A 26,925-nucleotide genomic window follows, 5' to 3' on the forward strand; every position below is an offset into this window, starting at 1 on the left:
CTCATTTTCAGTGTATTTCCTACATTTTGTAGACTTAGATAAAACATATTCAAGCCTATGCAGTTGTAGCTTTCCAGTAATGTGCAATCAACCAATCTGGAAGAAGCTAGAAACAGAAACACCCAAATTTATCACATCAGGACTTTGTTTTCTCCAGTAAACCACAAAACACTTTTATTAGAGCAAATGCAGTGCAGTTTAATTTCAGTGCAAATATTAATTGTAAACATTAAGTGCATTAGTGGTTAAAATGTTCACTGCAGTGTTGGAGGACTCTGCTGAAGTGAGGTAGGTACAAGATAAACAGGTTCATCATTGGCATTTCTGACTCAATGTAACCTTTACACAGACTTAGACTTGATAATATCCTGCAGTCCTACTAATATCTGTCAACATGTTTAAACAGCTTCAGAGGTCCAGTTTGCAGGGTCTGGAACCACATTCCTTCAGAAATAAACTAAAACAATGTCCCACTGAGGACAGACACCAGAAGGTTTCTTCAACAATGGGCTTCAGCGGGGTTTAAAGGCTCATCAGAACTCTTAGAGTGAGATTCAAAATCAGGTAGATTCCCACTATAAAAGCTCTGACTGGGTTTTCCCCCCATAGTGTCCAACTAAACAATTGTTTACACTCATTTGTGCGTCACATCATGTAAAGAAGGTAAAGCTGGACGTTTCTATGGAAACAGTAGGAGACAAAAAGCAAGGACAAACAGATGCCAGCAGAGGAACCAGGAGAAGTAATGTTGACTTCCTCCACTGGTTGTCATGATGGATGTTGCTGCAGTCGTGTTGACGGTGCTGTTATTGATGGTGTTGTCTTCTATGGTTGGAGTCAGAAAGGTCCCCAGTGACTGAATCAGGAAGTCCTGAAAGCGATTCAGATTTTCAAAGACCATCACAGTGGTTTCTTTGTTTTGTCTGGTAGAGATGTCAACATATGATAGCACGACCACCTGGAACCAAGATCCATCCTGCTCACACATGAGCGGGCCGCCAGAGTCACCCTGGAAGAATAAAAGCACATGAAGGTTTGTAGTCAACAGCTCAGAACTGGTAGAAAACAAGACTTAATCACTGCCTGGTTCTTCTCCAAAGATCATTTATAATCCAGCAGAAAACCTAAAACAGAACCCCTTTATGGCAGGAAAATCACGCTCAAGTCAGTGGCCCAAGAACCAGAACTGAGCTGGTGGCCCAGCACCCTGCTATCTTCATCAATGAAAGCCAAAGAAGGAGCTTGCTGTATTGTGAGCATATCTCCAGTCCTGCACAAGGAACCATTATTGGTAACTACGGTAGATATTGTTCTACGTTCTCCTCATACATTTGATGCTGCTGCTTCTTAACGAGTGTATTTCTAATTAATGCTCTGAGTTTGTTGGTTTGCTTTGGTTTTCCCTTTAGATGTTTTATTCTGTAAATATGTTAGTATTAACTGCTAATTTTCATATATTCGGATCCACTGGACTTATTAAATGTAATTATTTAGACCATTATTTCTGAGAATCCAGTATCATCTATTCATGCTGTGGATAATTAATATTCATCATTTTATCCCATCAGTAATCTGTGATTTTCTGACTGTAAGTCTCATAATAAAATGGTGGCAAGAAGCTGCACTCAATAAGTTTTTAGTGGGTTTTATGGGTGGGTTCTGTTCTGGCTGAATGTAGCTTTGATGAGAGTCGTGGATGTAAAAAGTGAAGCTCATCATGGTGAGTGGGACAGAGGAACCTGAAAGCTGTCTGCAGCCCGTTTTTATCTGTAAAGACTTCTTTCATTACCTCCCATGAGGGCAGGAATGTGGTTCAACCAGTGGATTAACATCAGTGACGTTCAAAACTTGTCCTGACTACAACAGGATGGAACAGAAATGCTGCATCACTGCAGAATAAACAAGCAACCTGTCAACATTCCTCGCTGTCTGGTCTTAGCTGGTGACTAAAGCAGGAGACACGGGACATAGCTTCAATGGTCTGGACCTGGAGTTCCCACAAACAGACTGGTTTCATTGAGGATCCCAGACGGAACAACTGGACCTGCTGAGGATCACAGACTACAGGATTTCTCAAACCATCTAAACTCAACTGATCTCATTAAACGTCTCACAGCTGTTGTCATGTCCCAGCTTCTATTTCATTGCCTGTCAGCAACACAAACTTCTAGTCGGGTCAGTAATTGGTTCAGGCTACCCAACTGGGTCCAGATTCAGCTCAGAAAATGTTTGCTTGACTGAGACTGAGGTCAGCTCGGGTCGGTTCCCCTCTCACAGTTGCAGACACCAGTCTTCACGCCATGTCACGTTAAGAACCCAAAATGTTCTGCCGCTGAGTTTCTGTCAGAACATGAAACATAGTGTGAATATAAACGACCGGATCAGTATCTGTCACGTCTCCTGATGTCGAAGCAGCAACCCTATGCTTCCAGCGTCTAGTCCAGTTTTAGCCCACAGATGTCCCACAAATCTATGTTGAACAGACAAGCATGCTGCAACTCCCCTATCAGACGTGAATAATCTTTCATGTTACCATGGAAACGATCATTAAGTATGAAGAACCGAGCGGTGAGTTACGGGAGCCACATTAGCTGGAGAAAGCAGTGCTGTGCTCTAAACTGGCTGCTAACTGTTGTAAATAAGTCCTTTTGTTTTCCGTCTCTTTATTCAGTCTTATTTTAGTAAATAAGTGTTGGATGGGTGTGAGGACTTGTTATCACTCATGTAAAAACCTTGGGTTGCAAGGCACCTGCACTATGCCTTCCTCCCTGTGTGTGTGAGATCATTGTTATCTTTGTGTGAACCAGCCTCCTTTCCGTCTCACACACACACACCCTGTCTGAACTGTCTGTTGAACTGTGTATATAAATAAAGAGATAGGGTGTCAAAACTTTGTAGTTTCACTGCAAAGTGGGCTACCCTTGTCACAAGTAACTATGACTGTATCGTTCTTACCTCTGAGTTGACTAAATAATACCTAATATTTATTGGTCCTTCGAGCCGGATTAATTCAATAACCTTATTTCTCTTTGCTTTAACAGTGACTCTGGGATCCGTGGGGGAAGCCTGACGTCGAGCGAAGCACCGCTGCACAGCCTCCTTTAGCCGGAGTGGCTGAAAGTCCCGGTGTGTGTGAATTCACACCTGGCCAGTGGGTTATTGCCTTCCTCTGCGCGGGGTGACTCTCACAGGGTCCAAAGAGTCACCAAGAAGTCAACTCCGAGGTGAGACAGTTTTAAAATACAGTTCATAGGAAAAGTACTTAACAGTCGTTGGTAGTGCGTCGCCGGTAAGGACGCTGCATTCGAATGGTTTTATTCCACCGTGAAAGGAATAGTGACAAATTTGGTACAATCCCGCCGTGAAGGGGATTAAAGAAAACGACTGAGGATTATTCTCCTGAGAGGGAATAGAGTAAGCGCTATATAAATAAAAGAAGAAAAGTACTTAAAAGTCGTTGGTATTGCGTCGCCGGTAAGGACGCTGCATTGGGATGGTTTTATTCCACCGTGAAAGGAATAGTGACAAATTAAGGTAGGGCCCCGCCAAGAAGGGGGCCAAATAAAACGACTAAGGGTTATTCCCCTGCGAGGGAATAGAATAAGCGCTATAAAAGTAAAAAGAACGGAGTAAATTGAGCTCATAAAATAACACCAAGTTAACTTAGAAAAAATTACAAGGTACCTGAAACTAACTGTGTGACTGTGTTGTGTGTATATGGAGGACTAAGCATTTTAATAGAATCATAGCAGGATTCTGCTAGTCCTGTGTTTTCTTTTGCCCAGATTAAAACTACGTACTGGTGACTTTGGAGATTCAGGTCGGATTTCATTCCAGAAAATTAACACCGCTGCGAATTAGTCGCAGTAGAAGGGCGTGTTAATGTCCTCTCCTTAAAGTCTCATGCCAGTGACCTTTTATCTGGGACATTTATACTACAATTAAACTAACATAAAACATAATGGAGAAGAAACAAAGTAAACTAATTGACTTAGAAGGGGAGGTAAAGTTTATGGAGAACTATGTAAAAGGAGCAGGTATGATCTGTCATAGATGGAATAAAAAATAAAAAACATGGGTTTTTGGGCAAATTAGATACAAAGGATGTCTTAAAATTACAAGGGGATCTAAAATTAGCAATAATGAAAACTAAAAAGAGAAAAATAACAAAGAACAATGGGGAAGAGACAGAGAAAAAGCTCTGATTTAACAGAAATATGTGCACGATGGCATAAAAATACGGATTTTCAGGTAACTTAATTATCACTGAAATCCTAAAACTACACGGGGATCTTAAACTGGAGATTATGCATTCAAAGGATTCAAGAGACAATAAAAAACCTTGCCAGGTTATAATTTCAAAGGGGACTTTTCAGTCCCTGAGTGCTCACAGTTGATAAACAGATTAAAACAAAAAGTTTAATTAAAAAAAACAACAATAAGAGCAGCTTTTAACTGACAGCCATAATACTGATGCTTTAAGAAAAGCACAGAAAAAAAAACTTTCAGCTTAACTGAAAACAAATAAGGGGGGGGGCGGACTGCCACCCATCCCAGTTTAGAATACCAAGGTAGCCCCAAATTATAAAGACTAAGAGATGGTTTTAGAGGACGTGGTAAAATAAGTTAAAAGAGGAGGTGACAATGTGGACAACATGGAAACTGTCCAACTGGACAACCCAGTGAACAATGACTAGAGTTGTTAAAGAAGTAATCTGAGAGTAAAAGATTTTGTAGGCAAGCATTAGTGAGAAACAGGTGCTTTAAAAATCATTCTATGGTGTTATACTACCAACAATATCATGATAAAATGCAAAAGATTCATTTTACAGGGAAATAATTCCATATTTGGCTCAGATTGTGTGCATTCTTCATTTTTCCTCTTTGAGAGAAGTTAAATTTCAGCTCTGTGAAACGACCTTGATAAAGAGATGCAGCTGCCTGAAAACAAAGATAAAACTTCTGCAAACAGCAGAAGCCTGTCTCTGCTGAAAGGTCTGAAAAAAAAAAAAAAAATTGTAACTCTACCCTGCATGTGTCAAACTCAAGGTCCGCGGGCCAAAACCGGACCTCAGACGTTTAGTGATTCTCTAGAAGTAGAGCCTTTTAATATGGTGATTGTGTGCTTGAATGTTATTTTGTCAATCAATAAGCAGTTTTGTCTACATTCTGCCACAATCTGCCTTTTGAAAATGTTTTGAATCTTGCTCTTTATGTATAAAAAAAAAAAAGAAAAGAAAAATTGGCTAAAGTCTGCAGACACAAAATGAACCTGGATTGAAGCTCTAACTAAGTTTATTTAATCTGAGATCTTCTCCAAATGCAACAGTATATGTCAGTCTACATGAGATACTAACAACTTCACCTACTGATATAATATAAAGATGTGATTGAATATGTGAAACAAACAATGATGAAAGTTTTTCAACAGGTGATGCTCATCCAGGAGGAAGACAGTGTTCCTAGGAAATGCAGCTCATTCATTAACAATCATTTTTTCTCCTATAGGTGGAGGTTTTGCTGACTAATCATAGGCTGGATCTATGAAACATTATGTGCACAGAACAAATGACCAAGGTTCTGACTGACTTATGAACCTCACTGACCTGACAATGATAACATGACACCCAACAGATAACACCTTTAAGGTGGACCCACTAAGACCACCTTATTGATTCTTGGTGAATAAAAAAAAAAGAATTGAAGCGTTCAAAACAGACCTTGTGGAAACAAAAGGGGTTATGAGGAAACAATGTGCATTTTAAGAATAATAGAAGTCAAATTATGCTCAAATGTTTGCAAATAAAATGACTCTGACAGAGAAATAAGTAAGTAGTGTGTGAATGTGTGTGAATGGGAATGACTGATTTCATTGTAATGCATCTTTGAGGGACATTAAAAGCGCTAATAAAGGTCTGATGTTCTGATGATCTTTGTCAAATTTATATCTTAATAAGGTTTCCAGAATCTTTTTCGAAAAATCATATAAAGATGGCAAAAGTTCTACCTGTATTGAAAATACTGATAACCATAAGAAAGCTCATAGACCCATCTTCAATTTTTCACAATTCTTTTACAAACAGGGTATTTAAACTTTAATGTGGCCAAATGTCTGTGTTTGACTTTCTGTTTTTGTGAAATAAATGTCTGTTTCATGTTATGTAAAAATTAGAGTCCTCACCATTACCATAATAATATTAGGTCAGTTCTCTATGGTAAAACAAAAAGATTTTAACAGATGTTTAGACTTTTTCCAGTCAGGTTCAAAATGATTGAATTAGACTCAAACTTAACATAAGATGAAATGAACCTTAACAGAACTGGACTGGACTGAAATAGAGAAAACTTGAGTTAATTGAAACAAACTTTAGTTACTTGAACTAAATACAAAGCTGACTGAAACTGTATGTTGTATCTATAAAACTGGGTAAGATAAACTAAGATTATAAGATATAATATGCCCTTCATTTTTTGTGTTCATCAGTGAGTGAGTTTTTATTTTTTATTTTTAATAAGAACTAAACCAAGCATTATTTATAATAATAGCAACTACCAAAAATAGTGATCTCATTTTTAAATGTAATAAGGACTTACTTTATAAAATATGGTAAAAAAGAATAATAAGAATTTGGAAAAACAGAGGCTTTAAACCTCTGCAGGAATAGCACTGACACTGTCAAAAGTGGATCCTAATACAGGAATATGGAAGCTCATTCTGGCGTGGACAGTCAAAGTCCATCCAAGGACACATTTAGATGAGGCAGAGGGACAAATACAGGGCTTAGCTGAGAGCAAAGAGAGCAACATGCATCCTGCCCTAGCTGCTGTCCCACCTGAACTGTGGTCCCAATCATCAACTGATGTAGGGCTTATAAAGGGGTTCCCACCATACAAGGTTAAACTAATATCTGAAAAAAGGCCATTAGTCCGTCAATACCCCTTAAAGCCAGAAGCTGAAGAAGGTACTAAGCCAGTAATACAAGATATGTTGAAGTCAGGAATATTAAGAGAAGCACCTGACGCTACATGCAAGACATATCACACTGACATCGCTATTATTATCACAGCCAAACATAACTCTAAAAAGATGTGCCCTTTAAATCCAAGTACTCTAATACCTACTGCAGAAGATGGAAAACCACATTCTTATAAAGCAAAAGTTGAAGAAGACACAAAACCCAGACAAGACATTTCTCAAACCCTTATACCAGATTCATGTGTTGTGTTTGTAGATGGCTCAGCATCTAAAGATGAATATGGAAAGAATAGAGTTGGTTATGCAATAACAACCATCGATAGGATAATAGAAGCTAAATCTCTACCCAATACATGCTCAGCCCAAACAGCAGAATTATATGCTGTAGTAAGAGCATGTGAATTACATGAGGGACAAATACTTACTATATACACAGACAGCCAATACGTTTTCGGATCAGTACATCACCATGCTAAGATTTGGCAAAATAGAGGTTTTAAAACATCATCAGGGACAGAACTAACTCATTTCAACCTATTAAAGAGAAAATGTCAGATCTGCTATTTATAGACACAGACGTGCTGAAAGACGCCCAACAGTCAGCACCCAAGACAGAAATAAAGGCCTGGCTAAAGAGAGGAGCACAGAAAAAAGATGACATCTATCAGATAGAAGATAAACCAATCCTCCCAAAAAAGTTATACAACACAGCGGCTACAGTGACACATTGGGAAGACCCACGTGTCAAGGGGGGAATATGTCACATCTGGTAAAGCATTAATGCTACACTATAAATATTTCTGACTATGCAAATCATTTTTGCAGATCATGCATAATTTGTTGCAAACACGGGGGAAGAAATATTGCCTAGTTGTAATAGATGAACCTAGTGACACATTTCTTCCCCACATATGGTATCCCACAGATTATAAGGTCAGATAATGGAACTCATTTTGTAAATAAATTAATAGAACTAAGTTCTAAAGCATTAGGGTTTCAGTTAAAGATTAAGGAAAACAATGGAAGAAACAGGGAGGCCATGGCCCGGATGCCTATCCCTGGTTAAATTATGGATGAGAATAACTCCAAATCAAACTGGTCTTACTCCATTTGCCACCTACTGTACATCATTGTATAACTCCACCCACTGTGTTCTGAGCCTGAGATCACGTGACACCAAGTTGCTGATGTGAATTTGTATTCTCAAAGAAATGGTACATGGCAGACCGTTTTCTCTGCCCTCTGACATGAATGAAATAGAGAAAGCACAACAGGAACCTTCATTAGCTGAGTGGATGAATAAAATGTTGCAGACAAAAGAAGAACAAATGTCCAGTGGTCTGCCGATAATCTCTGCTCCTATCCCACAGAATGAGGCCTGGAGACCTGGTCCTGATTAAGACACTCCACCGGAAGGATTGGAGCACTCCTTGGTGGAAAGGGCCGTTTCAAATACTCCTAACAACGCCCACAGCTCTGAAAATAGCAGAGAGGCCTTCCTGGATCCATAAAAGCCACTGTAAGCCAGTATTGCCATTACAGGAGCCAAACCAACCGACGGGGTAGCAGAGGAAGTCCGGGTTCAAAGATGGCCCAGCGTCTCAAACCGGTGAAGAAAACAGCTGATCTGCGCCCAATTATAAAATGGCTCTCTGTAACATGTGGACAGGACTGATAAGCCTGAGCTTAATTCTGGTAGCAGGACTCTTTCTCTATCTAAAGCAGGATCCACAGGAGGTGATACCGAACCAGAAGAGATGGACATCAGACGGGACCCATCTCAGAACACTGACGGAAGAACATGACGCACATCCATTCCTACAGAATTTCTGGTATTGTTCATGGTGGCATATGCAACACTGAACCAGGTAGAAATGCACGAAAATGAAGGGGACGATTATGATGACATGTTGTAAATAAATCACATCAAAAGCCTGAGTGTACTCATACATTGTATTTCATAAAATGACCTTACAGCAGAAAATTGAAAGAAGTTGTTGCTTAAGTGAAATGAGAAAAAGTACAATGATGACATAAACAGGGCAGATTTTTTAATTCTTTTATTTTTATGATTTCAAGTATTATTCTTTTATTTTTATGATTTCAAGTATTATTCTTTTATTTTTATGATTTCAAGTATTAATCAACATTTAACTTTTAATGGTCGCCGAGGGCGGCGGGGCCGTATGAGTATTTCCCACAAAATATAATCTGTTTACCGTCCGTGGGTTTTCGCTCATACAAAGTATTTTTCTTACTCGTTTTTATATTAAATGTTTTTACTTGTGATAAAAGGAGGGACTGTTGGATGGGTGTGAGGACTTGTTATCACTCATGTAAAAACCTTGGGTTGCAAGGCACCTGCACTATGCCTTCCTCCCTGTGTGTGTGAGATCATTGTTATCTTTGTGTGAACCAGCCTCCTTTCCGTCTCACACACACACACCCTGTCTGAACTGTCTGTTGAACTGTGCATATAAATAAAGAGATAGGGTGTCAAAACTTTGTAGTTTCACTGCAAAGTGGGCTACCCTTGTCACAAGTAACTATGACTGTATCGTTCTTACCTCTGAGTTGACTAAATAATACCTAATAATAAGGAAGGACAATAATCACTCTCAGCCCGTTCCTGTTAGATCTGTAGTCAGAAAAGACAGAGCTTAGGAGCATGCTGTAAATAGCAGCACTGCTCCAGGTGACTCAACATGATGGTTAACATTAGCATGCATCATTTAAATGATTGATTCAAATATTAATGAGGTCTCTAAACATAAAGAAACCACAGAAAATTAATTTCTCTGCAAAACACCTACAAAATGTCTGATCTACTCTACTATAGTTTCGGGGTCAACTAACCATAAAAACTGTTGTATCATGTGCAGAGTTTCACTCCAGTCCAGCAGGTGGAAGTAATGAACTGGTTTTTAAGTTGTATGAGTTGTTTTTGGCTTCAACAACACTTTTTTTGGGAGTTGTGTCATTGTGTATTATTACCAGATCTTCTCTGACTGGTGCAGTCCAGTGGCAATGCCTCCTCTCAGAATGTTGAAAAGATGGGACCTGATGATTTCTTTGCCAGATCTTTCTAACACACAGTTATTACATTTTGGGGTGTTCTGGCATGTCATTTACTATCCTGGATATCAGGAAGTGGTGACAGTACACCTGTCCTCTAAAATGTCCCTTGGTTCCTCATAAGATCCTTGAAGTTACACATTATCCCTATTCAGGAATAATCCCCTAAAATGATCAAATCTGAGATCCTTTGGCCATTCAAACCAATTCTGTCCAACGGGGGAACTTATTTTCAGGAGGTAAGATGAAATAATGTGCAATAATAATGTATAATTACTCACCTGTTCCAGTGCAAACTGACTGGTACACATGCTGTTGGTTACTGAGGCATTCCCACAATCGGAAACTGTGGTCTTGAATTCCAGAAGATCTTGCTCACCTAAATTACGGAGAATACATTTTTGTTTAATAACCTGAATTTGCATTCATCTTTATGATTGATTGTGCATGTTTAACATTGCTGTGTCAGTCTTGGTCTGTTTGATTCACCTCCATTCCCAAAACTCCAACCTGTAGCCCAGCACGTAGATCCCACTGAGAAGTTTCTTCCATTGCCCAGGCAGATGGGCTGGATGTAATTGTTCAGGATGGGCTTGGTTGATAGCTGAAGCAACGCAATGTTGGAACCTGTTAAGTTGCTCAGAGTGATGTTCACCACATTAAAAAAAACCTCAAAAGTGTTCGCTCCATTCTGCTTCAAACGACCCAACACAACGACATACTCCGACACATTGAGGGAACTGGGGGAGAGAGAATGGATTGAGTTAAGACTGAGGAAATGCTAAAATAAAGTCTTAGAAGAAGCATTTCTCCAAATATTTATATAAAAACTGGTTTTACACCATCAAAGGCTGACATTCGAGGTTTTCAAATAAATATTCGGACAGTAAATGATGGATTACAATTGCCCCATGGTACATCTAATTAGATCAAGTTGACCAAACAGCTACCATCCTCTGCTGGAGCTTACCCTGAGAAGCAGTTAGCATTGGTCAGAACAGCATCCTCTGAAACCAGCGTCCCTCCACAGACATGCTTTCCTTTCAGCAGCAAGCTTGCCATCCACGGCCACTCACCTACTGTCACTGACAAACCTCCACCCACTATACGAGTATTTAGCGGAGCCTGGCCGCAGACTACAGCTGGCGAGAGAATGATAAAACAACAGTCAATAAAACTCTGATAATATACCAAAAGGTGTTAGTACTGAGTTTTAACTAAATCTACACATGATTAGTACTTACGCCTGGGGGCAGTGTTTTGTGGAAGGATGGTTGTGGTTGTTGAGGTGGTTGTTGTACGGGATGGTGCTGAGATACTTGAAAGGTTTGTTGTTGGTTTAGTAATACTGGTTGTAGTTGTAGTAGTAGTAGTGGAGGCGGTTGCTGACATAATTGGGGGTACGCCTGGACAGGAGATGCTGAGGTCCCTGTCATTTCCGGTGGACGTGTAAGTAACGAAGCCTGGAGGGTTTGTGGTTATCTGGCTGTTGATCCAGGCCTGATACTGGGACACTCTAGAATAGACTCCAGGGAAATTTGGCAAAGCACATTGTTTTCCAAAACTAACAATTCCTGCCTGAATCCAGCGGTTGTTCTGGTTGCTCACCATTGGACCTCCAGAGTCTCCCTATAAAATGAAAAACATGTTGTTGAGAGGCGATGAGAGGAAATGATCTGCTGGACAACACCAGTTGCTAACAAGCAAAGATGATCACCTGGCAGGAGTCCTTTCCTCCCTGAGTGAGCCCGGCACAGATCATGTTGTCTGTGATGGTGTTCGGTCCATAGCTACATTTACACTGTCTGTTTCCCACAACTGGCACCTCCACCTCCGTCAGGTTTTGGGGAGAAGGAAGAGCCACTGAGGAGACACAAATCCACATTATTATTATTAAATGTAAGGGATAGTAAACCTAACGGACTAGTAAAATGCTGGACTTACAGTAGAAACTAGATATTTACATCTACTGTTTGAAAAGACACAACCTTTTATTTCTGTCTAAAATAAAAGCTGCTTAAGGTTTCCCGTTTTAGGTCAGATTAGATTATCAACATTATTGCTAAATGTTTTTTTCAGATATTTTATAAACATTCTTTAAATTCAAGCAATCTCCTCAGTACTTGGTAGCATCGCCCTTTAAACTGTCCAGATGTTTTGGGTTTCTTCCCACAAGGTTCTCCCAATTACTGGAAATATGGCCCATTTCTCCTGACAGAACCAGTGTAACTGGGTCAGGTTAGGTCACCTTGCTCATATAGAACTTTTCAGCTCCTACAAATGTTTCCTAGAGCTGAGAACAGGACTTTATCATGTCCTCTCCAGAACATGGACTTTGTTGTCCTTCAGCCACTCTGTATCTGACATTGTCCATGGGGACCCATCTGTGTCCAAGTTTAACCTCCTGGCTGATGTCTGCAGATGTTGCTTCAATATTTCCACATAATGTTCTTTCCTAATGAGGCCTTTGTTTTGTGAAACGCACCAGCCCCTCCTGCAGCAGTAAACCCCTACAACATGATGCTGCCACCTCCGTACATCACAATTAGGATGTTCTCAGGCTTAAAGCTTCTACCATTTTCCTCTAAATGTAATGATGGATATTATGTCAAAACACTTTAGTTTAAGTCTCATCCAACCACAGGACATGTCTTCAAACATCAGGATCTTTGCCTCTGGGGACGTTTACAAACTATAATCTGGCTGTTTTGTTGCTTCTCTCAAACCCCCAGTCAGCCATTGCAGAAGGAAGCTCACAATGGTTCTGGTTCTGCTGGAGGTTTCTTCCTGTTAAAAGGGAGTTTTTCCTCTCCACTGTCGCTACATGCATGCTCAGTATGAGGGATTGCTGCAAAGTCAACACCAGTGACTGTCCACTGTCTCTACATGCTCATCCAGGAGGAGTGAATGCTGCAAGTCACTGACTGGATGCAATCTGCTGGGTTTCCTTAGATAGAAAAACTTTTTATCCAATTTGAATAAATAACTGAATCTGACTGTTTGATAGTTAAGATTAATTTGAATGAATGAACCTGACTTGAAATCTGTATGATTGGATTGAATTGACTTTGTAAAGTGCTTTGAGACGACATGTGTTAATCGATGTTACAGAAATAAACTGAACTGAATTGCTTTTGCAGTGCTGGCTTCTTCCTCCATGAGTGGCCTTCCAGTCCATGTTGGTTCAGGACTGGTTTCATTGTGGATAATGACTCTCCTGCCAGCTCCAGCAGCATCTTCACAAGGTCTTTAGCTTTTGTTCTGAGGTTGATTCACACATTTCTCACCAGAACCCGTTCATTTTGGGAACAAAACCCATCTCTTTCCTGAACTGTCTGATAGCTGGACATCTCCATGCGGTTTATAGCTGCATGTAATTGTTTGAACAGATAAATGTGAAACCTTCAAGCATCTGGAAATTGGACCCAAGGATGAACCCGGCTGGTGGAGGTCCAGAGTTCTTTTCCAGATATAGTAGCTGATTTTTTTCCCCATGATGTCACACAAGGAAGCGGAAGATCTATTCACCAGCTTTCTCCCGCCTACACAGATGTTTACAGGACCATGACATCATCATCACCTGAGCCTGTACAAATAATTTAAAAAGCACAGTAATTCTCTCATTATTTTGATATTTAGCAAAACTACATAATTTGATAGCTATTTCTAACTCACCTAAAAAAGGAAAATTCTAGTCTGATTTAATGTCAGGCAGTAAGAAATGCAGGTTTTGTTTGAAACACCATGTCATACTTTAGATTGAGCAGCACAAGCAACCTCAGTCTTGACAGCATTGTGAAGTAAAGCCCATTCAGGAATATGGAAGAGATTCCCAGGGAGTGGACTGCAGCTGTAGTCAGAACTTCAAGATCCACCACACACAGACATATCCAGGACATGGACCACGACTGCCTCATTCGTTGTGTTAAATCCCTCCTGAACCAGAGACAACACCAGAGGCATCTCAACAGAGCTGAGGAGAAAAAGGACTGGACTGTTGCTCTTTAGTCCTAAGTCCTGTTCACTGATAAAAGTAAATTTAGCATTTCAGTTGGAAACCAAGGTCTCAGGAGGAAGAGGGAAGCAGTGCTGAATTCAAGCTGCTGGAAGTTCAGAATACATTTTTTCACAGTCAGTGATGATGTGGTTATCCCTGTTGCTTGTGCTCCATTTTCTACCACACTTTCTCCTTCCACTCAACTTTCTATGATTATGCTTGGATAAAGCACTCTGTGAACAGCCAGCGTCTTCAGCAATGAGTCCACCAGTCTTCTCCATGATTGTGTAGAACAACATAACATTTCTGTATTCAAAATGATTTTTGTTGGTCTGATGTAATATTGTAATTTTGGGTTTTCATTAGCTGTAAGTCCATAATAAAATATGCAGCGTGGTGTATAATGAATCTTAGGGTGCTGTGAAAAAGAAGAACTAGAGAATGGAACCAACAATTTCTACTGTTTTTCTAATGCAATATTTTTTTGTTTTATAGATATTGATTTTATTGGACTTGCTAAACATCATTTGACACATCTGTACTGCTTCTGCTTGTTCTTACATGGTGAGCCTCCACTGCATCTGTTTGTTGTATAAGATTATCCAACTTAACTCTAAGTTGACCAGAGTAACTACAACTCCGTTCCTCTGTTCTGTCGTGTGACCTACCGCTGAAGCCAGTGTTGCCCCAGCCGGTAACCCAGGAGTTGACGCCGCTGTAGAAGATGCTGTCTGAGGCCGCCAGGCAGACAGGTGAGATGTATGAGGTGAACGTTACGGCTGAGGAGAGCTTCACCAGGGCAATGTCGTTGTCCAGAGTCGAGACTTTGAAATCTTTATGAATGATAACCTGCGCTACTGTCCGGAAGACTTCATCTGGGTTGAAACCCTGCTGACTTTGACGACCCAAATACACCCTCAGATTGGCTGTGCTGCTGGTAAAACTATCAAAAGAGACAAACACAGAAATCTGTAAACCTTTCTGAAGCTTTGATTTTATCCAGCTCCCAATAGTTTATTTTTTAAACAATCTTAATACAAATCACCACTCAGATTCAGATCGGGGAGGCCATTCCTCCCGATCACGCCTCTCCAGGTGTCACTGTCGTTTCCCATGTGGGCGTTGAAGTCCCCCAGCAGAATAATGGAGTCCCCAGGAGGGGCACTATCCAGCACCCCCGACGCCAAGAAGGGCGGGTACTCCGCACTACCACTCGGCCCGTAGGCTGAAATGATAGTCAGAGACCTGTCCCCAACCCGAAGGCGCAGGGATGCGACCCTCTCATCCACTGGGGTAAACCCCAACATGAGACGGCTGAGCTGGGGGGCGACAAGCAAACACTCCCCAGCCCGCCGCCTGTCCCCGTGGGCCACTCCAGAGTAGAAGAGAGTCCAGCCCCTCTCGAGGAGATGGGTTCCAGAGCCCACGCTGTGCGTGGAAGCGAGCCCGACTATTTTTAGTCGATATCTCTCGACCTCCCGCACAAGCTCAGGGTCCTTCCCCCCCAGCGAGGTGACATTCCACGTCCCTAGAGCCACTTCTGTGCTAGTCACGGATTGTCCGTAATGAACACCATGTTCAAACATAAGGGTGTCCATCAGTGCACTTGGCACCAGGACACCCTAGGCAGGAGGTCAATGATCGACTTTGTTGTCGAATCATCAGACCTTCGGCCGCATGTTTTGGACACTCGGGTGAAGAGAGGGGCTGAGCTGTCCACGGATCACCACCTGGTGGTGAGTTGGATCCGCTGGGGGAGGAGAAAGCCGGACAGACTTGGCAGGCCCAAGTGCATAGTGAGGGTCTGCTGGGAACGTCTGGCGCACCCCTTGGCCAGGGATGTATTCAACTCCCACCTCCGGGAGAGCTTTGACCAAATTCCAGGGGATGTTGGAGACATAGAGTCCGAGTGGACCATGTTCTCCGCATCTATTGTCGATGCTGCTGCCCATAGCTGCGGCCGTAAGGTCTGCGGTGCCTGTCGCGGCGGCAATCCCCGAACCCGGTGGTGGACACCGGCAGTAAGGGATGCTGTTAAGCTGAAGAAGGAGTCCTATCGGCTGTGTTTGGCTTGTGGGACTCCTGAGGCGGCTGACGGGTACCGTGGGGCCAAGCGTGCCGCGGCCCGGGCTGTGGCAGAGGCAAAAACTCGGACCTGGGAGGAGTTCGGTGAAGCCATGGAGAAGGACTACCGGTTGGCCCCGAAGCGATTCTGGCAAACCGTCCGGCGCCTCAGGAGGGGGAAGCAGTGCTTCGCCAACACTGTTTACAGTGGGGGTGGGGAGCTGCTGACCTCGACTTGGGGACATTATCGGGTGGTGGAAGGAATACTTCGAGGATCTCCTCAATCCTGCCATCACGCATTCCCTGGTGGAAACAGAGGATGGGGACTCAGGGTTGGACTCTTTCATCACCCAGGCTGAAGTCACTGAGGTGGTTAAAAAGCTCCGCGGTGGCAGGGCTTCGGGGGTGGATGAGATCCGCCCTGAGTACCTCAAGTCTGGATGTTGTGGTTGACACGCCTCTTCAACATTGCGTGGCGGTCGGGGACAGTGCCTTTGGATTGGCAGACTGGGGTGGTGGTCCCCCTACATAAGAAGGGTGACAGGAGGGTGTGTTCCAACTACAGGGGGATCACACTCCTCAGCCTCCCTGGTAAGGCCTACGCCAGGGTATTGGAGAGGAGAGTCCGGCCGATAGTCGAACCTCAGCTTCAGGAGGAACAGTGTGGTTTTCGTCCCGGCCGTGGAACACTGGACTAGCACTATACCCTCTACAGGGTACTCGAGGGTTCATGGGAGTTTGCCCAACCGGTCCACATGTGTTTTGTGGACCTGGAGAAAGCATTTGATTGTGTCCCTCGTGATGCCCTGTGGGGGGTGCTCCAGAAGTATGGAATCGGGGGCCCTTTACTAGGGGCCATCCGGTCCCTGTACGAGCGGAGCAGGAGTTTTTTTCGCATTGTCGGCACTAAGTCGAACCTTTTCCCGGTGCATGTTGGACTCCGGCAGGGCTTCCCTTTGTCACCGGTCCTGTTCATAACTTTAATGGACAGGATTTCTAGACGCAGCCAAGGGCCGGAGGGTGTCTGGTTTGGGGACCAGTGGATTTCATCTCTTCTTTTTGCAGATGACGTGGTCCTGCTGGCCCCCTCTAGCCAAGACCTACAGCATGCGCTGTGGCGGTTCGCAGCCGAGTGTGAAGCGGCTGGGATGAAGATCAGCTCCTCCAAGTCCGAGGCCATGGTTCTCGACCGGAAAAGTGTGGCTTGTCCTCTTCAGGTTGGAGGGGAGTTCCTGCCTCAAGTGGAGGAGTTTAAGTATCTCAGGGTCTTGTTCACGAGTGAGGGAAGAATGGAGATCGACAGACGGATCGGTGCGGCTGCCACAGTAATGGGGGCGCTGTGCGGGTCCGTTGTGGTGAAGAGAGAGCTGAGCCGAAAAGCGAAGCTCTTGATTTACCGGTCGGTCTACGTTCCTACCCTCACCTATGGCCATGAACTTTGGGTCATGTCCGAAAGAACGAGATCCCGGATACAAGCGGCTGAAATGAGCTTCCTCCGTAGGGTGGCCGGGCACTCCCTTAGAGATAGGGTGAGGAGCTCGGCCATCCGGGAGGGGCTCAGGGTAGAGCCGCTGCTCCTCCACATCGAGAGGAGCCAGTTGAGGTGGCTCGGGCATCTATACTGGATGCCTCCTGGACGCCTTCCTCGGAAGGTGTTCCAGGCACGTCCCACCAGGAGGAGGCCCAGGACACGCTGGAGGGACTATGTCTCTCGGCTGGCTTGGGAACGCCTTGGGCTCCCGCTGGAGGAGCTGGAGGAGGTGTCTGGGAAGAGGGACGTCTGGGCATCTCTGCTGAGTCTGCTGCCCCCGCAACCCGGTCCCGGATAAAGCGGAAGACGACGAGTACGAGTATGAGTACAATCTTAATATGAATGTTTTTCTTCGAATTGATCCACTTTGTGTTGGTTGCATTAGTTCTCTTGTTTACTAAACTAATCAACTGTTGACTGAGTGATTGGTTGGATTTGCCTTCTTTGCTCACCTAGTCATGCAGTGAGCGGCAGTCAGCACCCACTCGTTGGTGATCAGAGATCCTCCACAGAAGTGAGCCGAGGTGTGCAGACTGACCTGCCAGGGCCAGCTGCCTGCTACGGCCGTCTGTCCTCCAACAATCCTGGAGTTCCGTGTTGCCCGTCCACAGACTGAGGAGAGATGGACATCTAAATGTTTCACCCTGAAAACACTGTCTGCTTCTGTCCATCTGATCTCTTGTCATGTAACATTTAGCTGTATTTACTTGGCATTGAAGATTGACAGAAATATTGACAATATGAAAATGTAAGCTTAAATAAATACTAGCTGGTAATATGAACAGAAACACTGACTTACCAGATAGCTGTGACTCAGACACTGAAAAACAGGAAACAAAGTATAAGAGGTAGAAATCAGACATTTTATTTACTTTAGTGGGATCATTGATAGCAGGGCTGGCCTAATTACAATATGGTAGACTGACCCCGAAGCTTTACTGCTGTAAATATCAGCATGCTCTTCATGCCAATAACACACAGTTCAGCAGCATCTTGACAAGGTCTTTAGCTTTTGTTCTGGAGTTGATTCCCACATTTCACACCAGAACCCGTTCATCTCTGGGACACAGAATCTGTCTGGCCGGACATCCCCATGCCATTTATATTTGTGTGTAATTATTTGAATATCTGAAGTGAAACCTTCAGGCATCTGGAAGTTTGACCCAAGAAGGAACTGGACTGGTGGAGGTCCACAGTTCTCTAGAGTGTGTGAGGCGTCCTCCACAGCTGTTCCTCCATTTAACCCAAATGTTATGAATTAACCTATTAGAAGCTTCCAAAGCCATGACATCAGCATCTGCGTGTTCTCATATTGTTTAAAGGCACAGTAATCTTACTGCATGAAAACTTTTGACTTTGAAGAAAGTTCTGGGAATACACTGAATTAATAAATACATTTTCTAGTCATACTGACCACAAGAAGCTCTTTAGAGTGTTGGGACCCACAGCCATGGTTACAACGTGAAAGGCCAGTACAGACTTTCCTGGAACTTTCAAAATAAATTGCATTAACCTACTTCCTCAGACTCCTCAGCCTCCCTGGTAAGGCCTACGCCAGGGTATTGGAGAGGAGAGTCCGACCGATAGTCGAACCTCGGCTTCAGGAGGAACAGTGTGGTTTTCGTCCCAGCCGTGGAACACTGGACCAGCTCTATACCCTCTACAGGGTGCTCGAGGGTTCATGGGAGTTTGCCCAACCGGTTCACATGTGTTTTGTGGACCTGGAGAAAGCATTCGACTGTGTCCCTCGTGAAGCCCTGTGGGGGGTGCTCCAGGAGTATGGAATCGGGGACCCTTTATTAGGGGCCATCCGGTCCCTGTACGAGCGGAGCAGGAGTTTGGTCCGCATTGCCGGCACTAAGTCGGACCTGTTCCCAGTGCATGTTGGACTCCGGCAGGGCTGCCCTTTGTCGCCGGTCCTGTTCATAACTTTTATGGACAGGATTTCTAGACGCAGCCAAGGGCCGGAGGGGGTCTGGTTTGGGGACCAGTGGATTTCGTCTCTTCTTTTTGCGGATGACGTGGTCCTGCTGGCCCCCTCTAGCCAAGACCTACAGCATGCGCTGTGGCGGTTCGCAGCCGAGTGTGAAGCGGCTAGGATGAGGATCAGCTCCTCCAAGTCCGAGGCCATGGTACTCGACCGGAAAAGGGTGGCTTGTCCTCTTCAGGTTGGAGGGGAGTTCCTGCCTCAAGTGGAGGAGTTTAAGTATCTCGGGGTCTTGTTCACGAGTGAGGGAAGAATGGAGCGGGAGATCGACAGACGGATCGGTGCAGCTGCCACAGTAATGGGGGCGCTGTGCCGGTCCATTGTGGTGAAGAGAGAGCTGAGCCGAAAAGCAAAGCTCTCAATTTACTGGTCGGTCTACGTTCCTACCCTCACCTATGGCCATGAACTTTGGGTCATGACCGAAAGAACGAGATCACGGATACAAGCGGCTGAAATGAGCTTCCTCCGTAGGGTGGCCGGGCACTCCCTTAGAGATAGGGTGAGGAGCTCGGCCATCCGGGAGGAGCTCGGAGTAGAGCCGCTGCTCCTCCACATCGAGAGGAGCCAGTTGAGGTGGCTCGGGCATCTATACCGGATGCCTCCTGGACGCCTTCCTCGGGAGGTGTTCCAGGCACGTCCCACCGGGAGGAGGCCCAGGGGACGGCCCAGGACACGCTGGAGGGACTATGTCTCTCGGCTGGCCTGGGAACGCCTTGGGCTCCCCCTGGAGGAGCTGGAGGAGGTGTCTGGAGAGAGGGACGTCTGGGCGTCTCTGCTGAGTCTGCTGCCCCCGCGACCCGGTCCTGGATAAGCGGAAGACGACGAACGAACGAACTTCCGGCACAGCCAGGAAACGGGGTAACTGCGGACTTCCTGTGACATCACTGTCCAAATAAAAGCGAAAGGAGTAGCATTGTAACACATAAGTCACAGGTTGAATGATCAACTTGTGCTCAGGTTTTACAATCATACAAATGTTTGCATTATATGTATAGTCAAATATACATATATAGTACATTTGTTGGATGTTATTGCTTTTAACAATTTCTCATAACTTTGTTGTTTGTTTTAAATCAGTTTGACCTCACCACATGTGATGAGAGGATTCAGGAATTGGTAAACTTCATTAAGTATCCGTCTAGAGATGCTCTGATTTCAGATGTCTGTCAGCTTACCTTGTTGTATCAGCAGAAATCACAACTGGAAGCTAAAAGATATCTTCAGTTACAGACTGGCCATCAGATGGCTCTTCAAAGGGAGAATGCTGCAAAGCTTGAGCTCTCAAAAGCTGAGGAGAGGATGGAGAAAGCTGAAGCAAAGTTAGTGGACCTGAAGGCAGATGAGCTCAAGAAAGCTTCATCCCAAAAGCAGGAACAGACCCTCACCTCTCAGGTACCCAATTTGCATTTTCACTCACAGCAGCCACAGCAGGGGGCAGACTCAGACAGCAGACATGCAGCACCTACAGAGTCGCCCCTTTCTAAACTTAGTCAAAGTGTTCAACTTACTTCCACAGACCTTAACAGAAATGGTGGAAGTCAGATGGTCTCCAGTGGTGTCCTGCCAAATCCCATTGCAGTGAACAACCACCAAGATGACCGGGTGGTTTTACTTATTTTTGGCCTCCTTCAGGCCATTTTGTGGACTTTGTTGCAGCTTGAAATTGAGGAACATCTTGATTTAAATATAAATAAAAACTAAAATGGTTTTATCTGTTATGAACTAAAAGTAATGAAATTCAAGTAAATGGGAATATTTTTAGTTCTGTTCCACTTTCCACCTCAGTTGTTCATATTAGAACCCCTAAGAGTTTTAGAAGCAATTTCTGCCTAAAATTACATACCTGAAATGAATCAAGTAAAGCTCCACAGTTATAAGGTCTACATGCACCCTTTTGGTACCTGTGTAAAGGTAAGTTATAAAATAATCATTTTCAAGTGGAAGCACTATTGCAATCGGTCGGGCTTAACAGGTGACTCTCAGTGAATGAGGCACCTGTTGTATGTTTGCAGGCGGAGGAAGGAGGTGCTGTCCCATTTCAAGTGGACCAGTATGTTGGTGAGTAGCATCCACTCAAACAGGTTTTACTGCTACGTCTCAAAGAAATGCAAACATGTGTTCCCCGAACACAGTTGTAGTGTTTACACGGGTAAAAGATATAGTGAACAAACTGTTCAAACCTGTATTTGTGTCTTTTGTTATCATGACAAAGCGGTTTTATAGCACAGCAGCATTCACTGACTGTACAAACTGCTCCTCCACAAAAACTTTCCTTAATTTGGCCTTAATGATTAATGATTTTAAAAACTTCTTCAAATATTCACTCAAATAATATAATATTATAGTTTGTTTCTATACCAGTTAATTCTAGTTGTAGTATAAAACCTTTGTTAGAGTTTCTTTCTACTGAACAATAAGAACCAGGTTACTCTTTATCTCTGAACCAGATGAAACAATCTCTCCTTGTGAGTTTGTGTAGAAGATCACAGTGCAGGTTAAGACAGGTTTATCTACACAACTCTTTGCATTTGTCTGAATACCACCAGCTTAACATAGAGACCCAGTTATAAAAACCCGCCTGTGTTCATTAATGTTCTGTCCAATGCTGACCGTGCAACCAGGGCCCCCTGTCAGAAAGCAGGGTTAGTGAGAACTCTGAATAAGTTCTGGGGTTAGTATGTGCATACCCCGGGTTTTCGGTTTCAAAAAGCCAGGTAGCCGTTACCCTGAGCTGAGTTACCCCTGCAACGTACTCCTCAAATCAACCCTGCTCTGTAATTCAATTCAATTCAGTTTTAACAATATAGCGCTGTCACGGAGTGACATTTTTGGACTCCGTTTGTAGCTTTTTGTTTGTTTACCTTTTGCTTAGATTTTTCTATTTTGGTTTTTGTATCATGTTTCATTTCTCCCTCTTCCGCCTCCTAGTGTTTACTACTTAAGTTATTTTATGGTTGTTTTCTTATTACTTTGTATGGTTTATTATTATTATTATTGTAATTATTATAGTTCTTGGTCTTCCCTGGATTCTCTAGTTTTATTTCTCTTTAGTATCTTTGTGTTTAATTGTGTTTTATTATTTGTTCCTTTGCACTCTTCTTGTTTACTAGTTTATTTTCTGTTTCCTTTCCAGTTATTTCAGTCAGTGTGGTTAGGTTTGTATTCAGGTTTTCTTTATGGGTTCTTTGTTTGTTCTCAGGTTGTTCTTGTTGTTCCAATGTTCCCTCTAGTTTCTCTGTTTATTTTAGTCATGATTATTCTAGTTTCTTTATTCCCCATTTGATTATTTATCCTTGCCCTGTTCTGTTCATTATCTGCCTTTGTTATTCACAGTATATTTGTTGGTTTTGTGTCTTTGTTCGGTGCTGGTTCCTTGTGTTCGTCACACCTTGTTCTTGTTCATGATTATGATTTGTTGTTTGCCATGTCTTGCCTTGGGAAACCTGCAGTGATTTTGCTACGTTTATTGACTTTGTAAATAAATCTTTGAATTACAAAGATGATCCTGCCAAGCTCTTGTCTGCACTTTGGTCCGATCCAAAACCATATTGTGACAAGCGCCATTTCACAACACATGTCGTCTCAAGGCACTTCACAAAAGTCAGGTTCATACATTCCAATTAATCCTAATCATTGAATAATGCAGTCAGATTCATTTATTTATTCAAATCTGATAAAAAGCTTTTCTAGCAGGGTTCATTGAACTAACCCTGGGTTTGGTTTATGTTTTTGCTGAGATCTGGAACAAGCAAAGTGTCAGAAATGGCAAGATTTTCTTGGAGGAGCCTGGAGACGTTGGAGCACAACTACTCCTCAGAAATTTCTGTCAGGAGGGGTGATCAGGCCAAGATTAGACGTCTTATCATTTTCTGGATGAATATATATCCGAGCGTTACGGCTTTTCACCACAGCCAATAATTTATCTCAATAATATTCTCAGCCCAAACCCAGGGTGAGTTTAATTAACCCCTGCGACTGTGAACACATGCTGTGCTCTGCATGGGCTACTCTGTAAATTGTTAGTGCTCTCTTGACCCTTGATTTATTTTTAAGATCAGTGTTTTGTAACGTTTGGTCCATAGCAGATTCTAACTCTGCTGTTTTAAACATGAGGGCCTCACATTTTAAATAATAGTCTCGTTAGTTCATCGTTGCTCCCTGATAAAATGTTGCATTGACCCTGTAAAGATAGCACCATTTTTACATAGGAACAGTTGCTACTTTGGTGGTGGAACCAGTAGCGCCATTTTTTTGGGACTGGAACCAGTGCAATAGTGGTCCAAACAAGTGCTGGTTCCAAACCAGAATTAAGCACTTCATTTTTTGTCTGTTTTCTGCAACCCCTAATGTGTGGTCCCTCAGCCAACCCGTGCAGGAACAGTCAAATCTCAGGTAAAATTCTGATGTCTTGGCCTCATTAGACAAAACTGTGTTCAATCATTATAATACATCCTCACCTATAAACCCTTCTTAAATGCACCTTTGGGGTCTAGAGAACACAATATTTCTTTATATTGCTTGACTTTTGAAATCTAGATCTGTCTGTCTTTCACTCCTTTCACTAAGCCTAACCCTTGACCCAGGATTTAGAATGAAACCTGTAGAAGATGGAGGTTTTACCTGCAGGATTTCACTGTTCTAAACTTTAGACTTGGTCAAATAACAATTTAAATTAGTATAAATTATTACCCTTTATTGAACTTATGTATTTAGTTTACTATTATTTCTGCTTGTATTAATTTATGCCTATTCCTATTTATTCCTATTCATCATATCATTATATCTAATCATTTTTTTACCTCACTATGTGTGGATATAATTGCAATATGTTCATTCTTTCTTCTAAATATAATTTCCCTCCTAACAATCAGGTGCAGCCCAAATCTATTATAGTTAGTATAAATATGTTCTTAAAGTTAGAAAAGATTTCATATTTTTTGTAAAATGCTTTTCAGCTAATAAAGGTTGTCTGCAGCGCCTCCTGTTGTACATACTGCGAGCTACATTTTCTTTTTATGTTAAAGGAAATAAAGTAATAATTTGAACAATAAAAGGTAAACAGATACCCTGCAAGCATAGCATGTCTCTTTCTGGCCAGGACGTTTCATGCCTCACAAGAACACAGGAATAAAACTGCGAAGAACAGAAAACGTTTTGCCCAGATAATCTGTCCTGAACAAGACGAAAGAACAGGATCTAATCGATTTTATTTATGAAGCACTTCAAACAAATTCAACATTAATGAAATAGGAAAATACATGAACATAAAACTGAGATAAAGACAACAGGAAACCAGCTGCCCACTGAGTATCAAAAACCTGAGAGAAAGATGATTTTTAAAAGTGATTTGAAAATGGCCAGAGAGGATGCCTGCCTTATGTACATAGGGTCCGCTACAGAGAAGGCCGGTTCCCTTTGTGCTTATGCCTGGTTCTCATTACTGACAGGAGCAGAAGGTCAGCTGACCTTAAAGAACGAGGTGGCATGATGGGCTGTTGAAGCTCAGAGATGTATGGAGGGGCGAGACTATTTGAAGACAGGCAGTCAGTGGAGCGAACTCAAAACTGGTGTAATGTGCTCAAACTTGCATGTTTTAGTTAAAATATTTGCAGCAGCACTTTTGCACCATCAGCAGACATGTGATTAAAGACCACCTGACACCTTAATAAAGTGTGTAGTAATCCAGCCGTGCGGTCACAAAGACGTGGATTACTGTCTCCAAATTCTTTTCTGTGAGCATGGGCTAAAACTTGGCTGGCTGCTGAAGCCAAAGGCAAAAATCTTGGTTTTAAAATGGATGATCAGCCTTTATTTGACAGTCAAATCAAGGCTGTCTTCAAGTCCAGCTTCTTTTGGGTTTTGGGTCCAAACACAGGCCCTCTGATGTGGCACCAAATGCTGTCACCTCAGTCTTTGTATTGTTAAAATAAAAAAAAATTGAAAGCCATCCAACCCTTCAGGTCATTAAAACAATCAAGAGGGGCTGCACTAAAGTTTGTTTCACCCTTAATTAGCACATAGATATGATCATCGTCTGCATAAAATAGAAGCAGGAGCAGATGAAGAGTTAAAACCCCTGTAAGAGAGAACGAACCTCGGTTCTTTCACAGTACAGGCCTTCTGTCTGAGGTTTCTTTCTAACCCAGACTTCCATATCCAATGTTTATTTTACCTTTGACAATTTTCTCTGATGTTTTAATATTGGAATGCATACAACTGCAGAGAACTTGTTGCTAGAAGCAGGTAACCTTGTTACTGAGCAAACAGTTGGCAGATCCTATTGGTTTTCCAACTTCAGAGGCAAAACTCAGCAACATTCATCAATATATTTCCCACACCTACTTATTCCCAGCCAGGGCAGCAGGGAAAATGTACTAACTGTTACAGTTTGTAAAACAATACATCAGCAACTGTGTATGTGTACTTCAGTATTCTTTCTAGTAATGGGGCCCTTGTAATTTCCTGCATTCTCTCTTTAGCACATTTTAAGCTCGTTTAAAGACATTTCTTATCACTGCTACACAGAAGATTATACCTCCATTCCCTGTGAGTTCTTTAAGATTCTTGTCTTTAAATGTTCAAACAGATGATAGATTTGTTAAAATATTTTGCTTTACTAAGTTGAATGCAAGGCGTTTAACCCAACTGACATAAAATCAATAAAATCCTCATTGTTTTTGAAATGTAACAAATGAAACCACACAGTGAACATACTCTATACGCCAAATTAAACTAAAATACAAATAAAAAAGATGGTACTAAAACTTTTTTAAACATACTTATCACATTATAGTCAAAGACTGAAGGAAAACATACATGAAGAATGCTTGAGCTGCAGGTTACAGTAAAGATGCAGACAGTGATATGAAAGCAACCTTTCATAAACCTGACCTACCAGTTCATTTGGCTCTCTGTCTGTCCAATTTTTAGCTCAGGGACAAGCAGCACCCAAGGCTATGAGACTTTAAATTGAAAATGAAGTTGGTTTACAGAATCTGTATTTATTTCTGTACAGCAGGTAGGACAAAATGATTGTCATTTATAATTCACATCATGTTATTTTAGCTTCTGTAAGCATTATGAACAAAAACAATAAGATTTGGTTCACCCTGAACTATGCTTCACATTTAAAAATATTTTGTCACATTTTCATTCACTAACATGAACTGTGGCTGTGTAGGTGAATGCAGAGATTCTTACCTTTAGTCAGCAGAGTCAGCAGAACTGCCACACAGACGGCCTTGTAGACAGCCATCACCTCAAGTTACCATCAGCTGCACCACCAGGAATAACCA

General features: G+C 42.5%; 1 protein-coding gene across 1 annotated transcript; it reads right to left on the bottom strand.

The window, feature by feature from the left end:
- Positions 1-172: 172 nt before the first annotated feature.
- On the bottom strand, positions 173-26,905 carry LOC124862573 (transmembrane protease serine 9-like). Its single transcript, XM_047356564.1, has 10 exons — positions 26,831-26,905; positions 18,443-18,463; positions 18,096-18,255; positions 14,717-14,991; positions 11,769-11,914; positions 11,296-11,680; positions 11,022-11,193; positions 10,541-10,791; positions 10,333-10,430; positions 173-1,009 (listed from the first exon to the last, which is right to left on the bottom strand). The coding sequence occupies exons 1-10, from the start codon at positions 26,883-26,885 to the stop codon at positions 680-682; spliced, it is 1,893 nt and encodes a 630-aa protein (XP_047212520.1). The 5' UTR covers positions 26,886-26,905; the 3' UTR covers positions 173-679.
- Between the last annotated feature and the right edge of the window lie 20 nt (positions 26,906-26,925).

This window comes from Girardinichthys multiradiatus, chromosome X (assembly GCF_021462225.1).
Source record: "Girardinichthys multiradiatus isolate DD_20200921_A chromosome X, DD_fGirMul_XY1, whole genome shotgun sequence".
NCBI classification, from domain to species: domain Eukaryota; kingdom Metazoa; phylum Chordata; class Actinopteri; order Cyprinodontiformes; family Goodeidae; genus Girardinichthys; species Girardinichthys multiradiatus.